Source organism: Boeremia exigua, assembly GCF_020726555.1.
Source record: "Boeremia exigua strain MPI-SDFR-AT-0100 chromosome Unknown C7974scaffold_3, whole genome shotgun sequence".
In the NCBI taxonomy this organism is placed as follows: Eukaryota; Fungi; Ascomycota; class Dothideomycetes; order Pleosporales; family Didymellaceae; genus Boeremia; species Boeremia exigua.
The window spans coordinates 743,386-757,264 of NW_025763520.1; the positions used below are offsets into that span (position 1 = coordinate 743,386).

Consider the following 13,879-nt stretch of genomic DNA (forward strand, 5'->3'; position numbering starts at 1 on the left):
TTCGGGACGTGTCTCTCGCAAGCTCTGCAGCTGAATGAAGCGCACTACAGCTTTATGCCTGCGGTAATAGCGACGAAGATAACATATTGCAGTGATTCATTTTGCAGGCTCGGAGACGGCCCAAGGCGGCACGTTGCGTGACGGGCTCCGGTCCATTGCGAGGCTGCCATGATGCAGGCTGACTAGGCATGTGCGTCGTTCGGTGCTCTGCATCATGCACTGAGCGTAGAACCTTGCCTTGCAGCAACTTTGCGCGCACAGGCACACAAGGCGACGTCGAATGCCGCCATCATATGACAATGGGGTGCAGATGTAACTCGCTGAGTCGGACCGTTGCTGAACCATTGAACTGAACACACTCACCTTCCCTTGACGGCAGGGCGACCACGAACCCAGCGGTAGACGCACAGCCGCCCTGCCTATCAGCGGAGCCTCATCTGCACACGGTGTAAAATCGCAGTCTTGGACGGTGATCGCTCATCTCGCGAAGTTGGCTCGACATGGATGCGGCTCTGGGCAGCCGCTGATCGCCTCAGCTTGATGAGCGTTTCGAAAAAGGCCCGAGCCACGGCGTCGCACCATTGTCCACCATTTCGAAACTGGCACAGAGGCAAATCATCGCTGCCGTCTGGATCGGCAGGGAGGAGCCCTTGTGCACGCCACCAGTGGCCACGGCTGCCAGACGCGACGGGGAAGCAGTGGGGTGTGTAACGCGTCATCACCTTGCTGGGCCAACCCTGCAGCGCCGTGTATGGCCCCATGTATGGGAGGTTGTGGAAAAGAGATGGGTGGCCGGAGATGAAGAAATCTGGACGCGATCTGTGGTTTGAGATATTGGAGAGCGCTGCGCCGTACGCTTGAGCCTTGTTTCTTGTCTCTCACTCTCTCCTCGCGCTGAGCAGTGTCTTGTATACCGGCCAGCCCCGTCTGCGACTGTCTTGCCGTACCTTGCAGCCCTCACACTCTTTCGTTTCGTCTGATTGCGCGCTGGGCCTGCCGCCGTGACCCACGATCGCCGAGTATCATCCCCCGTTGCAGCGCGACGCTCCTTCCTGTTGCGGCTTCACAAGTGCTGTGTCGCCCGCACCGAAGCCGACACCACGGTCCTTACAGCTTAATTGCCGGATAAGCCTCCCCTACGCTCGCTCCCACTGCATCCTGCATCGTTGCACGAGCAATGCAGCATCGGTAATCCTACGCGTCGACATTCTACACAGCACGCCAACTACCGCAATACGTTAGTTCGGACGATAAACGACTACACGAATACGAGTTCGCCTACACATCCACTAACATGTTTGTCCGGTCACCTCGCAGATTTGCGATTCTTTCCTTTGTAGCGCTTGTATTTATATTAGCTGTATTACAGCAAAGCCCATGGGCAAAAGAGAGAGTGTACGAGAAGGTTTCGTTATTCAATGAAGCGTACAGAAATCAGCAAGAGCCCATACGAAACGACAGCCAGGAGCAGACACAGGCGCATCTTGAAGATGCGTGGCAGCACGCGGTGCCGGTGGCGACACCAAGCCCGAGTCCGACGCTGAAGAGCCCTTCAGACGGTCCCGTGACGAGCACGAAGCCCCAGCCGCCGTGGGTGACTGCGCCAAGCCGGATAGGCAGTTTCATTGCGCCGTTCACGCGGCCCGCGGACATGAAGGCGTACATGAAGAAGATGCTCAAGTGGGGGAGACCGAGCTGGGACGGCCACTGGCCGCCGTTCGCAGACTACATTGGGAAGGAATACGATCCGAACCGATGGGAGCAGTTCGATATGGATTTCAGTATTTACAACGCCGGGCACGACGACCTCAACACTACGCTGGTCAACAGCCCGATCGTGTACAAGCCGTTCCCGCAGTACAACAGCCCCGATTGGCAGGAGAAGTGGCACGGCGAGTATGCGCCTTGCATCGGACCTCGCGGCATCGCGCTGAACGAGAGTGTGGACGATGAGATCCAAGCATACCGCGGCCTGCCCCAGGGCTTCCCCAAGGCATACGCAGGAGGCTACGATGTCATTGGTCTGGACGAGGATGTGTGCTTCGACCGATACTCGCGCTACGGCCCCTACGGATACGGCGACGACGAGTTTCCCGAAGAAGTCAAGGACTGGCGGGCGCCGGAGACGGTGCCCGAGTGGGAAGAAGTGAAATGGGGTGAGCTGCAGGATCTCTGTCTGGAGATCAACAAGAACCGCTACCGACCCGAGGCGCGCTCGCCCATTGTCAGGATCCCGAGCACTGCGCTGCCCGCGCCCGCGGCTGCGTCGTCGGCTTTTGCGATTCCCACCGATACCAGCCACAGCAACTTGGAGAACCGAGGCAAGTTCGAGAAGAAGTACCACCATCGCACGGCTATCCTGATCCGCGCGTGGACCGGTTACACGTATGAGGAGAACGATATCATTGCGATCCGGGCTATGGTCTCGGAGCTCTCGCTCCAGTCTGGGGGTGAATACGCGGTCTTCCTTTATGTGCACGTCAAGGATCGCGAGCTCAAGATCTTCGAAGATCAGGAGCTGTATGACCGAGTGCTCAAAGAGAATGTCCCCGAGGAGCTCCGCGATATTGCCGTGCTGTGGTCGGAAGCTATCTTCCCCGACTGGTATCCCAAGGTTATGGATTGGCAGGTCTATTGGCAGCAGTTTATGTGCCTGCAGTGGTTCAGTCTGACACACCCCGAGTTCGACTACATTTGGAATTGGGAGACAGACGCACGCTACACTGGACACCACTACCACTTCTTCGAGAAGATCAGCGAGTTCGCCGACAAGCAGCCTAGGAAGCTGCTCTGGGAGCGCAACAAGCGTTACTACCTGCCCGACGTTCACGGAGACTACCAATCCTTCGTCGAGCAGACCCACAAGGACGTCCTCAACGCCTCAGCCAACTCCCTCATCCCGCCTCCAGTCTGGGGACCCCGGCCATGGGCCCGCGCCGATCCTCCCCAGAAACCGCTCGGCCCAACACCCCCTACAACCTTTGAAGAAGACGACTTCACCTGGGGCGTCAACGAGCCCGCCGACTTCATCACCCTCCTTCCCATGTGGGACCCGCGCAACACAACCTGGTCTTACAAAGACAAAATCTGGAACTACCTCCCTAACATCCGGCCCATCTTCACCCCGCAAGACGGCCAAGCCGACTGGTTCACACACCCCGACTTCGAACAGATTGACCGCCGCGTCTTCATCAACACCGTCGTCCGCTTCTCCAAGCGCATGCTGCACGCCATGCACGAGGAGAACCTCGTCGGCCGCAGCATGCAGGCCGAGATGTGGCCGTCGACCGTCGCACTCCAGCACGGCCTCAAAGCCGTCTACGCCCCGCACCCCATCTTCAACGACCGCCACTGGCCCGCCGCCTACACGGAAGCCATCTTCGACACCGCGCACTCCGTCAACGACGACGGTGGCCCCGAGGAGAAGCGCCAGGGCGCGTGGTGCGAGGAGGCCGACTCGCCGTACAACCACGACCGCGAGTTCAACTTCCAGGGCTGGAGCTGGTACTACGCGTCGCGCTTCCCGCGCAACCTGTACCGCCGCTGGCTCAACTGGCCGATCAGCAAGCAGCGCTGGGGCGAGGCCGAGGTCGTCGACGGCGGGCCCGGCAGCGACGGCAGGTTCGAGGAGGAGCGCATGTGTTTGCCGGGGATTTTGCTGCATCCCGTCAAGAAGATGAAGAAGGACCTTGTCAAGCCGTGAGGAGGCGGTGCGAGAGGAAGAGAAAGAGGAAGAGGGTTGGGGAAAAGTATTTTTATATCTGGTATATCTTCGCTTCGTGCGGACGCTTGCGTCTGCGGGGGTTTTTGGACGATAACGCGGGGGCTTGCAGATTTGGATGACATTCGGTTTAGATGAAAGGGGAATTATCATTTCTACGGCGCTTGGGGCGTAGCGACTTGCATTCGCGGAGGCATTGTTCTCGAAGAGACGTTTCTCTCGTCTTTCTCTTTCTCACATTTAGCGCGCCATGAGGGCTTAGATAGCTTGCATTCATATTTTGAATCTACGGATGTGCACTCTTTCTACTTTGATGAGCTGGCGGAAATGTGGTTGAGCCTGAATACCTTGCTCGTGTGGGTCTCGGGTAACGATGTCGTCTTTCCAAGACTGGCCCAGTGATCTTCGACGACCGTATGTACCCTGATCATCGTGTGCCCAAAGACCGTGTGTACCTCGCGCAAGTCGAGCTACTGCTTTCGGGGAATAACCGTAAGGCCAGCGCCACCGCCCTGCTTCGTCGTCCTAGGCTTCGCCTTACTACCCTCGCCCTTAGCCTTCTTCCGCGACGGAACTGTAGTGGCCGCGCCCGCCTTCGCCCCCTTCTTCACCGACACCTTCCCCTCCATCTCACCCGCCTTCCTCTTCCCTGCCGGCTTCCCCTTCGCCTCCGCCTCCTTCACCCCGCCCTTCGCCGCCCTCGGCACACCCTTATCGCTCCTCTCCTTCCTCTTCTTCAGCTCCGGCTGCAGCAGCCCATGCTGCTTCACAAAGTGAATGACATCGAGCGCGACATCGCAAAACTCCTGACACCCGCGGATCAGCTTCAGCGTCTCCTTGCCCGACAGCATGCCCGCGCGCCAGCGATCCACGACCGCGAAGAAAATCTCGTCCACGTCGGCGTCCTGCGCGGCGCGCGTGCGTACGGGCTCAGTGTCCGGCGCAGCGGGGCTGGGCCGCGGCACGGCGGCGATGTTGCCGCTGTGGAAGCCGTAGCCGCGGCCCATCTCGTCGCCGATCTCGTACTGCACAAACGCCTCCAGCACCATGACCGCGATGGTGTGGAAGTTTATGACTGCGTGGGCGGGCTCCGGGTCCGGCGTCGCCAGGGCTTTTTGGGCGGGCAGGAAGACGTCGAGGAAGAGTTGCATTTCCTGCCGCTGGTGGTCTTCGGTCAGCATGATTTCTTCGCGGACGAGGTTTTTGGTCTGGCCGAGGGTGGAGATTTTGGCTATGGATACGTCCTTGTCGGTCGCGGCGGGATGGTAGGTGGCTTCGAAGTCGGGCAGTTTCCAGGATATGGGCTCGGCGGCTTCGTCGTCGTCTGATATCTCGACGATGGATTCGCTGTGGACACCTTGGATACCAAGTCCTGACGAAGACGTTTGTACCGGTGCATTTGCGCTTGTGTTCGAGGGCGGATGAGGAGCGACGGGGTCGCCTGTCGTTGGACGTTGGCGCGATGCGTGTGATGCTAACGGCTCGTCGTCCTCAGAAGCCTCGTGATCTTCCTCCTCCTTTACTTCAGCTATAAACTGCGAGGTGGCCATCGTAGAAGGGGTATGAGTCTGAGCGGGTGGATAGCGGCTGACAGGAGGAGGCACAAGTGGCGTCACTGTGTTGGGGTATCCTGCTATCATCTGTTGAGGGTAAAACAGACCATTTTGATTGACACCAGGAATGCCTGGATACCGGACGTTGCGGTTGCAAGGGAAGTTTGAGCTGTTCTGGTTGTACTGCTGTTGTGCGGGCATTAGACCAAGGAGCAAACTCGGGGTCGGCTGGGGTGCTTCTGCAGTCAACATATCTTGACCGAACAGGAGTTGTCGCTGCTGCCAATCCTGCGCTCGAAAGTGCGAGTTTGCTCCGAGGTCTATTCCACTAACTGTCTCCTCCGACAAATTTCGTTTCCGAGCGATGACAGAGTCTGCTGATGGGGATCGTTGGCTGTTCGGCTTCTGTGAAACTTGATTCTCGAAAAGATGCTGGATACCAAGACCATCAGTAAGTGCGCCTGGAAAGTCTACTTGTGATCTATTACTGACTTTATGGATCAAACCATCAGAGTCTTGAGCTGACGGGTGCACGGTCTCGGAGTGAACACCAGTCTCAAGAGCGACTTCTGCGAGTGGGATGGTCGAAGAAGCATCTGGCTGATTCTGAAGAGCTGCAGCTGCGCTGTGGCCTACGGTGGCCATGTTGTCTACAGTTCCAGCTTCTTTGAGCGCGTCAGCAGGTAGCTGAGCCTCAGCTTCGGCCGTAACCTCGGGCTTTGTCTTGATGGGAGGGGCAGCGCCATCGATAGCGTTGAGAGCCTGTTGAGTCTCTGTCTTTGCCCCAGCATCATCTTCGTGATAGTCTTCGTTGGTGAACTCGGCGAATAAATCCTGGTCGTTGTATTGCTCAGTCACCAGCTCTTGCTTTACTTGTGGAGGTGTAACAGGAATTGCAGCGGTTCCAGTACGCTGTGTGAAGTCATTGTACTGTATCTGCCTGCTGCTTTGCAAGCCTACACGGTGGTTCTGGTCCAGGCCATTTTGAAATGTTGCGAGCTGAGGCCGCTGTTCGTATCGCTGTGTTTGGGCGGCATGCTCGTCCATGGCGGCCTGACGATGGCTCGTAGGTGATAGGAGTCTCTCTGTTTCTTCAGTGCCGCTGTGCTGCTGTTGGGGGACTGCTCCTTCCATTTGCTCTTCGCAAGTATGGTCTTCGTTCGCACCATCGAAGCGAGCAATTGGATCTGACGCCGAGGTATTACTAGGTCGACCGCTACCCCAGAGTTGGCGTAAAGCCTTTGAGATATGCGCCATTGTCGTTTGCAAGACGACCTGTAGCAATTCGATATGGATAGTGGAGTTGAAGAAGCTATTGAGTAGGAAGGTGATTTGAGGAAGTGTGAGAAGACAGGTTGTTACCAGGCAGGAACAGGTATATAACAATTAGCTTGATAAGTGACCGCTTGACTAGGCGAGACTTCACGTTATTAGCTCTACCGTACGTTTGCCTTTACCTGTAGGCAGCAAACCCGCTCTTTCACCGATAAGCCGTGCGACACATAGCAATGCGACTTTGGGTCACGAAGTCGAGGTGACCTTGACTTTAAAGTAGAGACGGTCCACTGTACATGCAATTGCCGGCCGGCAGGAGACGATCAAGGATACATTGTGGGGAATGACTTCGGTCGATGGTCGTCCAGTCTCGGCGTATGCTGAACAACGCTAGGTACGGTATGTCAACGTTGAAAAGCTGTGTACGGGTGCAAAGCGCCAAAGAAACTCTGAGCGACTTTCACTATTCGCAGCCTGAGGGGTCGGGTCGGACCGGAATGTAAAAAGGTTTACTTCAAACACTCAAACTGAGTGCTTGAGCGAAGGTGAATTAGGTATTCACTGCGGGGCACAGGGCTCCGCGTCTTGATGTTTGAGTCGCGGAGGAAGATACAGGTTAGAGCTCAGGAGTGCCTGCCACGCTAGAGGTCTCACTCACACCTCCCCTCCGCTCGCACAGCACCAACACCTGCAGAGCCCGTTCAGTTGTTGCGTGTATCGGTCGTGAGGAAAGCAGAACGGATGCTCGTTGTGGTAATGTTTTATCGTCTAGACGTTATTTGGTATCATTGCCCGGACTTCGTAGTCATCTTCTTCTCATGCGGTGCTTCGGATATCGACCAGCAGCTTCTTCACAAATCCATCAAACAGCGGTGCCAGAGAACAGTCCCTGTACTTGTCGACGAATAAGCCCTCCTTGGAGCCACCCGTCACGCCAGAACTGCTAACATCTGTCCCCTCGATGATCGTTCCCTTTGGATACACTGGTCTTGCGCCCTCTTCTACCAACATAACAAACGCCGGGTCAATTGGCACGCTCCCCAAAAATGGTACCTCAAAGTCCCTCGCCATGATCTCTCCTCCGCCCTTGCTGAAGACATTCGTGCACTCGCTGCAGTTCGGGCACACGAAGCCGGCCATGTTCTCCACAACGCCCAAAACCCTTATCCCTGTCTTCCTGCAGAAGTTCAGCTCCTTCTTAACGTCTGATATCGAAATGGCTTGTGGCGTAGTGACGACGACGGCACCGGCGAGCTGGTTGGGCGGAGCAGTGGGCGAGGCGACTTGCTTGAGAAGGGTTTCGAGGAGGGAGATGTGCTCGTCGGAGGTGCCCGGGGGAGTGTCGATGAGAAGGAAATCGAGCTCAGGCCAGAGCACGTCGGTCAGAAACTGCCTGACCATAGCCGTCTTCTTGGGACCGCGCCAGATGACCGCGTCGCTCCTGTTTGCCAAGATGAAACCTAACGACATGCATGATAGCGCACCGACGTGCTGCCCCTGTGTTGCTGCGTTGCCATCTGTGCCATCTGCTTTCGGCGAGAGTGTTTGCGATTCGTGCACCGGCACCGGTATCCAGCCACCAGGCGCTTGTCGCACCTTTTTCTCTTCAATGCCGAAGAAGCGCGGTATAGAGGGACCTGTGAGATCGATGTCGAGGACGCCAACCGAATGGCCTTGTAGCGACAGTGTGAGGGCGAGTTGGGTTGTAACGCTCGATTTGCCTACCCCGCCTTTGCCCGAAAGCACAAGGACAATGTTGCGGACGTGTTCGAGAGGCATTTTGGCGTGCTCAGTCAGGCGCGCGGTTCACTGGGGACGCAGGGTGTAGGAGTGTGGGTTGGGAAGAAATGCGCATCGTGTGAGGTGTGACATGACGATGGTCCGGCTTTGAAATCATGAGCAGAGAAGTGGCGGCGGGATCGGAGCACTAGCGCTCCAAGGTTATCATGACCTGTGTCGGACGTCGTTCGACATCTCTTACACCAGCATCGGTAGTGGAACTTCACACCGCTTTAATCACTTCGAGGTTTAGATATTGGAGAAGATGTAATTGCTTGTACATAGATTAGATTCTCTATATAGCCCTAACTCCACCGTGTAGAATATTGAAATTATGACATATGAGATACAACAGATCAAAGACCGGATCTTTCGGTTGATGCATTACTACTCCTTCCGCAGAACACATGCTTACTTGCAATGAGGACGCTCCATTACTTCACTGCAAGTCGAGTCGCTGCAGAGAGTGCCGCAAGTCGTGGTAACGGCAAGGTAGACGTAAGGCTGACCGGGGACCTTGAACTGCTTGGAGAAGTCCTTGGCGTTGTAGCCGTCAGCCCTGTATCCAGCACGGCAAGCACAGTAGAACTTGCTTCCACCAGTTGTCGTGCATCCGGTAGTGATATCGCAGAAGTTCTCGGCGGGGTTGAAGGGGTTGCAGGTGTTGGGGCAGATGGTGTCGAGCGTCTCACCAGTGTAGTCGCCAGCTGGGCTACCAGGGTCGGATGAAGATGAATCATACGAGTCGGCCGAGGGCTGGGACTGGTACTGGGTCACGAAAGTGGTGGGCTCATAGGGAGCAGTCGCCTCATCGGTCGGCTCACCAGCCGGGGTGACTGGCTCAGTAGGGATAGATTCGGTCTCAGTAGGGACAGATTCGGTATCAGTAGGAGTAGACTCAGTAGGGACAGACTCAGTAGGGGCAGGCGTGGGCTCTTCAGAGGAAGAATCGTCGGTAACAGGAACGGAAGTGAAGTCGTCAGAGCTTGTGGGCCAGTGGTATGTGCTGCTGTTGCTCTGAGGGTACCAAGCGCCGGAGGCTCCGCCATAAGGCCCGTCATAGGGAGCACCCGTAGGGTCGTAGGGGGCCTCGGTGGTTTGGTAGGGGTCCTCAGTCTTGGTGTAGTAAGGATCCTCGGTCGTCGTGTAACCCTTGCGAGTCTTGACGTATGTAGGCCTCTCGGGCTTGTACTCCTTCGTCTTGGACTCGTAGCAGCTCTTGGGGCACTTAGGCTTCGACTTGGTAGGCTTCTTGGGAGCACCGTCGATGTCGTAGAGCCAGTCTGGAATGGAGCCATCCTCGCCATCGTATTGGCCAGACTCGTCATCGTCACCCCAGACCTGGCGGCGCACAGTACGGAGGATTGAGCGAACCTTCTTCAACTGAGGGTAAGTCTTGTCCTCAGGCTCAGGGTAGTACTCCTCTCCGTCTTCGTATTCGGGCTCTTTCTTGTATTCGTAATCATCTTTGGGGAGGCACCAGGCCGGGCACTCCTCGTCGTCGTAATAGCTAGGCTCATCCTCGTCTTCGTAGTAAGGGCCCTTGGAGGGGCGCGTGTAATCATCCTCACCCTCATAGGAGCCATGGTCATCGCCTCCCCAGCCAACAGGCTTGGAATAGGGATCATAGTAAGGACTGGTAGGGTCATAGATGCTGTTGGGATCGTAGGGGCCAGAATATAAGTTGGAGCCGACAGGAGACCCAACACCTTGGGGAAGTGGGGCGGCTTGGGGAAGCGAGGCGCCTTGACCGGCGACAGGAGCAGCCACCCCATCCTGCGCAACAGCGAGGGAGCCAACGCCACTGCCCTGAGTACTTGACTTAGCAAGACTACTGGCAACAGCCGCGATAGCCGAACGCAAATCGGCAGGGAGAGTAGGTGCGGTTCCTAAATTTACGTTAGTAACTGTAAGGCTCCTTGTGCTCAGGCCGAAGCTTGTACCTGATGCTGGCCTGGTGGCAGCAGCACCAAAAAGGATTGCAGCAATACCAGAAGGTATCGCCGCAGCAGCACCAGCAGCAGCACCAGGTATTGCAGCAGCATTAGGTATCGCAGCAACACTAGATATCGCAGCAGCCCCAGATGGGAGAGCATCACCAGGTATTGCGGCAGCACCAAATGGGGCAGCAACACTAGGTACTGCAGCAGCACCAACTGGGGCAGCAACACTAGATATTGCGGCAGCACCAAATGGAGCAGCAACATCGGGTACTGCTGCAGCCTCAAATGAGGAAGCAGCACCAGGTATTGCGGCAGCACCAAATGGGGCAGCAACACTAGGTACTGCGGCAGCACCAACTGGGGCAACAACACCGGGTACCGCAGCCGCACCAAACGGTTTTGCACCAGCACCCAACAAAGGTATGACAGCAGCACCGTTTGGTACTGCAGTTGTAGGCTCAGGAAGCACAACATCTGCAGTACCCCTCGGGAGAGAGAAGCTCGGCTCCGGGATCAATGGCAAAACATTGGCAGCGGGTCCTAACAGCTGCGACTCAGAGGGGGCATTAATACCTGGAGTAATAAGTGGTGCTACCGCGTTGAGAGGGTTCGCTGGTAGGACGGCAGGTACAGCATTTCCAGCTGGTATCTGCGCGTTCATGGTGCGCAGGAGCATAGCTCCTACTACGATTGACTTCATCTTGGCGAGCCCGTTTCGTTTCAAAGGAGAGACAGTGTAAATGAGTGTGTGTGTCAAAAGAGTGACTGAAGGAAGGCTTGGCTAGACATTGTGTCAGCTTCGTCGTCGTCGAAGATATAGATGGTGAGTTCTAAATTCTTGGTTACAGAATCAAAACAAACATACTCGTCGTAGTGCCATCTCTGGGACGCCACAGGTGCTTCCAAGCTCTTTCGGTAGTGGGGATCATTCAGTTGAGGTGGTGACGACTAGGAATGTAGTACAAAAGTTGGTGGTTGCGTTCTGGAACCCCGTTTCAGCATCGGAATGTATAATCGAGAATACCATTGGCAAAACGCGTTGACCTCCTCAGGAGGGAGGAGACCAAGCGATTGGTGCCTTGATGTGGCAACGACGTAGCCCCTGGCTCATTCCGCCTGTCAGATGCTTCATACGGCTCTCGAACTGCGTTGTTCATAGCCGTCCGATTGTCCACATTGAGTATCTGTCCTGTGAATGTGCTTGGAATAAACTCCTGTTCGTGCTCCAATTGATGAAGGACATCATCCGCTGGGGTCAAGATATTCATCGAGTAAAAATTTCGGTGTATCATATAACAGTCCACGACCCTTGATGAGCATACTTCATTCATAAGCTCGACTGTAGAAGTGTATCTTAATGTCTTACTCCTGCAAAACTGCCTCGTAGTTTTTTTCAGACACGATTTTCAGTCTCTTATGTGTGCAATCACCTGGTTTCTCTACATGCATTAGAACGAGAGCGGGTAGCCACGCGCCCTTGTACCAACTTTCGATATTATGCAATGCGAGTCCAGGGATGAGAGGCTGCGTGGGAATTTAGTTCGTTCATCTTGCCTCTTGCAAGCCTACGATCTAAAGTCTTGAACATGAGCGATGAGCGAGTAATGTGAAAAATGGCCGGAGCTGTTACACGCCTCGTGCCGATATTGACATAGAGGGGTGATGGTGGCGGTCCCTGCGGGACGGGGTATACGTCATGGTTTTAGCGCGGGCACTAGTACTGGCGCGTCGCGTGCATGTCGCGTGCATGTCGCGTAATATACCAAGACGTGTTTGTAGTCACCCAATATATCTCACGCGATTCATTTACTATACTCGCTTATGGCAGGTTCATCTGTTGATCTAGAAAGCGCGGCAGATGCGGGGCAGCAATACTTTATCGACTTGGTGATGTTGCTCCAGCTACTACTTCGCTGGTAAAAGTTTTGCAGCATTTCAAGATGAATTGGCAAGGTACGTGATCTCGATGAGCCTTGAATTAACATTAAGACAGTGATAGATAGATATTCCTCGAAATCTTGAAGTTCCATGGAGACAGAGCTGAAGATATCGCAAGGTATATCTACATGACCATTATCTCGCTTGTCTGTCATCTATGAATGTCTACAAGACACAGTCCTCAGGACAGGGTACTGTCGAGCAATGACCCATAATAGCTCTGAAATATCAGGTAATCGGAATGTCACCGTTATCATTCACAGTGTACCAAAATTCAAAATCCCCTTTCTGACGCATGCTTGCTGACGGACCTGGCCACACACCTACGCGCTCCTCAAAGATAGACCTTCATATGCCGCTCTATCCGAATCCAACGGAATGTGACGCTCAGGCAAACTGCCTGCGTTTGCCAACGTCCACTTATTCCCTAGCCCATCACACAAGACGGCTACAAGCATGACAATCATCTTCATAGCGAACCCTCTAGTATCTCTCTTGTCGGCAGTGCAATGGGAAGCGAAAGGCATAAACCCGCGCCTCATCTCACTGAGCTTCAGGGCGTGCGTATCGATCTGTGTGCCCATTTCACCAAACATCATGTCCCTATCATCATGACGCATGCTCTCCCAACGCTCAGGGCGGAACACCAGAGGGTCGTCACCACCGAGAAGTCTGGATCGATGGCATGCTTCGATGTCAGCGCGGAATAGCTCGCCATCGAAGTCGCGGTGAACATGTCGGCTCGGTGGGTAGAGTCGCAGCGCTTCCTTTGCGATGTCGATTGGTCGAACGCTAGTTTCTGAGCTTTCTTGGAATGCATGGGGCATGCAGGCTGGATCTCTGAGATGTTCGAGGTAGTTTGCCAGAACAAGACGCCACTCTGCGCCATTGGCTGCATCTCGCAATCGAACTTCGATGAAACAGCGCAGGACAACGCGCCACATGGTCTCGTATGCCGGGAGGAGGAAGTTGAGCGGATTTCTTCCAGGTACGGTAGGCTCGTTTGAGTTATCGTTGAGATATGGTGGAAGACTTCCTGGCATGTCTGGAAGAGTCGCGTTAGTAACGCGGCGCAGAGAATGGTGAAGGTCAAGTTGATCTGACCACCGTGGTCGCTCACCGTCTGGCTTCTTCGAGTCGATCCAGAGTTTGTTGATCTGATGACCAATGAATGTGATATCGTCAAAAGTATCTGCGGTTTTGAATGCAATCTCTGCGTCCGCGAAAAGGTATGATAAAGACAATTTCAACGTGACAAACTGTGCCAATTCTGCGATATTGATAGTTCCATGCTGACCCACATGTTTAATGTACTCGTCGAAGCACTCGATTGACCGCTTTCGAAGGTTGGTCCAACTACCCTTGTCGTCGCTGGCTCTCATTTTGCACGCCGCCCTTATCTTGCTGGTGGTCTCTCGGCTGAAGCCCCCAGGATGCTCGTCAGTGAAAACGTTCTTGATACCAAAAACCTCTACAAGCCGGTGGTTGGGTTTGACCCTTGCTCCTTGCCTATTATGATAGATTTGACCTGACTGCTTGAATTCAATGATATCGAGACATTCCTGAGCTTGAGCAAGTTCACGCTCTCGCCATTGCTCGGCAAGGCTTTTTTTGGTCGACTCGTCCGCCATCATGGTTATTGCAAAGCAAGACAGAAAGCTCTGATCGTT

General features: G+C 54.9%; 5 protein-coding genes across 5 annotated transcripts; 1 reads left to right on the plus strand and 4 right to left on the minus strand.

The window, feature by feature from the left end:
* Nucleotides 1-1,002: 1,002 nt before the first annotated feature.
* Nucleotides 1,003-3,961, plus strand: C7974DRAFT_124252 (uncharacterized protein). Its single transcript, XM_046135217.1, has one exon. The coding sequence runs from the start codon at nucleotides 1,295-1,297 to the stop codon at nucleotides 3,701-3,703; it is 2,409 nt and encodes an 802-aa protein (XP_045999995.1). The 5' UTR covers nucleotides 1,003-1,294; the 3' UTR covers nucleotides 3,704-3,961.
* C7974DRAFT_124267 (uncharacterized protein) lies at nucleotides 3,948-6,948 on the minus strand. The gene has a single exon (XM_046135219.1). The coding sequence runs from the start codon at nucleotides 6,529-6,531 to the stop codon at nucleotides 4,192-4,194; it is 2,340 nt and encodes a 779-aa protein (XP_045999996.1). The 5' UTR covers nucleotides 6,532-6,948; the 3' UTR covers nucleotides 3,948-4,191.
* Nucleotides 6,949-8,533, minus strand: C7974DRAFT_124266 (P-loop containing nucleoside triphosphate hydrolase protein). Its single transcript, XM_046135218.1, has one exon. It carries the CDS (start codon nucleotides 8,326-8,328, stop codon nucleotides 7,366-7,368), a length of 963 nt encoding a protein of 320 aa, XP_045999997.1. The 5' UTR covers nucleotides 8,329-8,533; the 3' UTR covers nucleotides 6,949-7,365.
* On the minus strand, nucleotides 8,474-11,434 carry C7974DRAFT_124249 (uncharacterized protein). The gene is made up of 3 exons (XM_046135216.1): nucleotides 11,137-11,434; nucleotides 10,845-11,052; nucleotides 8,474-10,217 (listed from the first exon to the last, which is right to left on the minus strand). The coding sequence occupies exons 1-3, from the start codon at nucleotides 11,149-11,151 to the stop codon at nucleotides 8,740-8,742; spliced, it is 1,701 nt and encodes a 566-aa protein (XP_045999998.1). The 5' UTR covers nucleotides 11,152-11,434; the 3' UTR covers nucleotides 8,474-8,739.
* Nucleotides 11,435-12,052: 618 nt separating this feature from the next.
* Nucleotides 12,053-13,840, minus strand: C7974DRAFT_448771 (uncharacterized protein; the record flags this gene model as incomplete). Its single annotated transcript, XM_046145680.1, has 2 exons — nucleotides 12,053-13,254; nucleotides 13,330-13,840. 2 exons carry the CDS (start codon nucleotides 13,838-13,840, stop codon nucleotides 12,533-12,535), a joined length of 1,233 nt encoding a protein of 410 aa, XP_045999999.1. The 3' UTR covers nucleotides 12,053-12,532.
* Nucleotides 13,841-13,879: the final 39 nt, after the last annotated feature.

What these genes read in the sequence shown, in the direction of transcription:
- C7974DRAFT_124252 (XM_046135217.1), top strand. Translation starts at nt 1,295, where the DNA reads ATGTTTGTCCGGTCACCTCGCAGATTTGCGATTCTTTCCTTTGTAGCG.
- C7974DRAFT_124267 (XM_046135219.1), bottom strand. Translation starts at nt 6,531, where the DNA reads ATGGCGCATATCTCAAAGGCTTTACGCCAACTCTGGGGTAGCGGTCGA.
- C7974DRAFT_124266 (XM_046135218.1), bottom strand. Translation starts at nt 8,328, where the DNA reads ATGCCTCTCGAACACGTCCGCAACATTGTCCTTGTGCTTTCGGGCAAA.
- C7974DRAFT_124249 (XM_046135216.1), bottom strand. An exon ending in AGCACCACTTATTACTCCAG is followed by an intron (nt 10,218 to 10,844) that starts GTATTAATGCCC and finishes ACGTAAATTTAG; the next exon opens with GAACCGCACCTACTCTCCCT.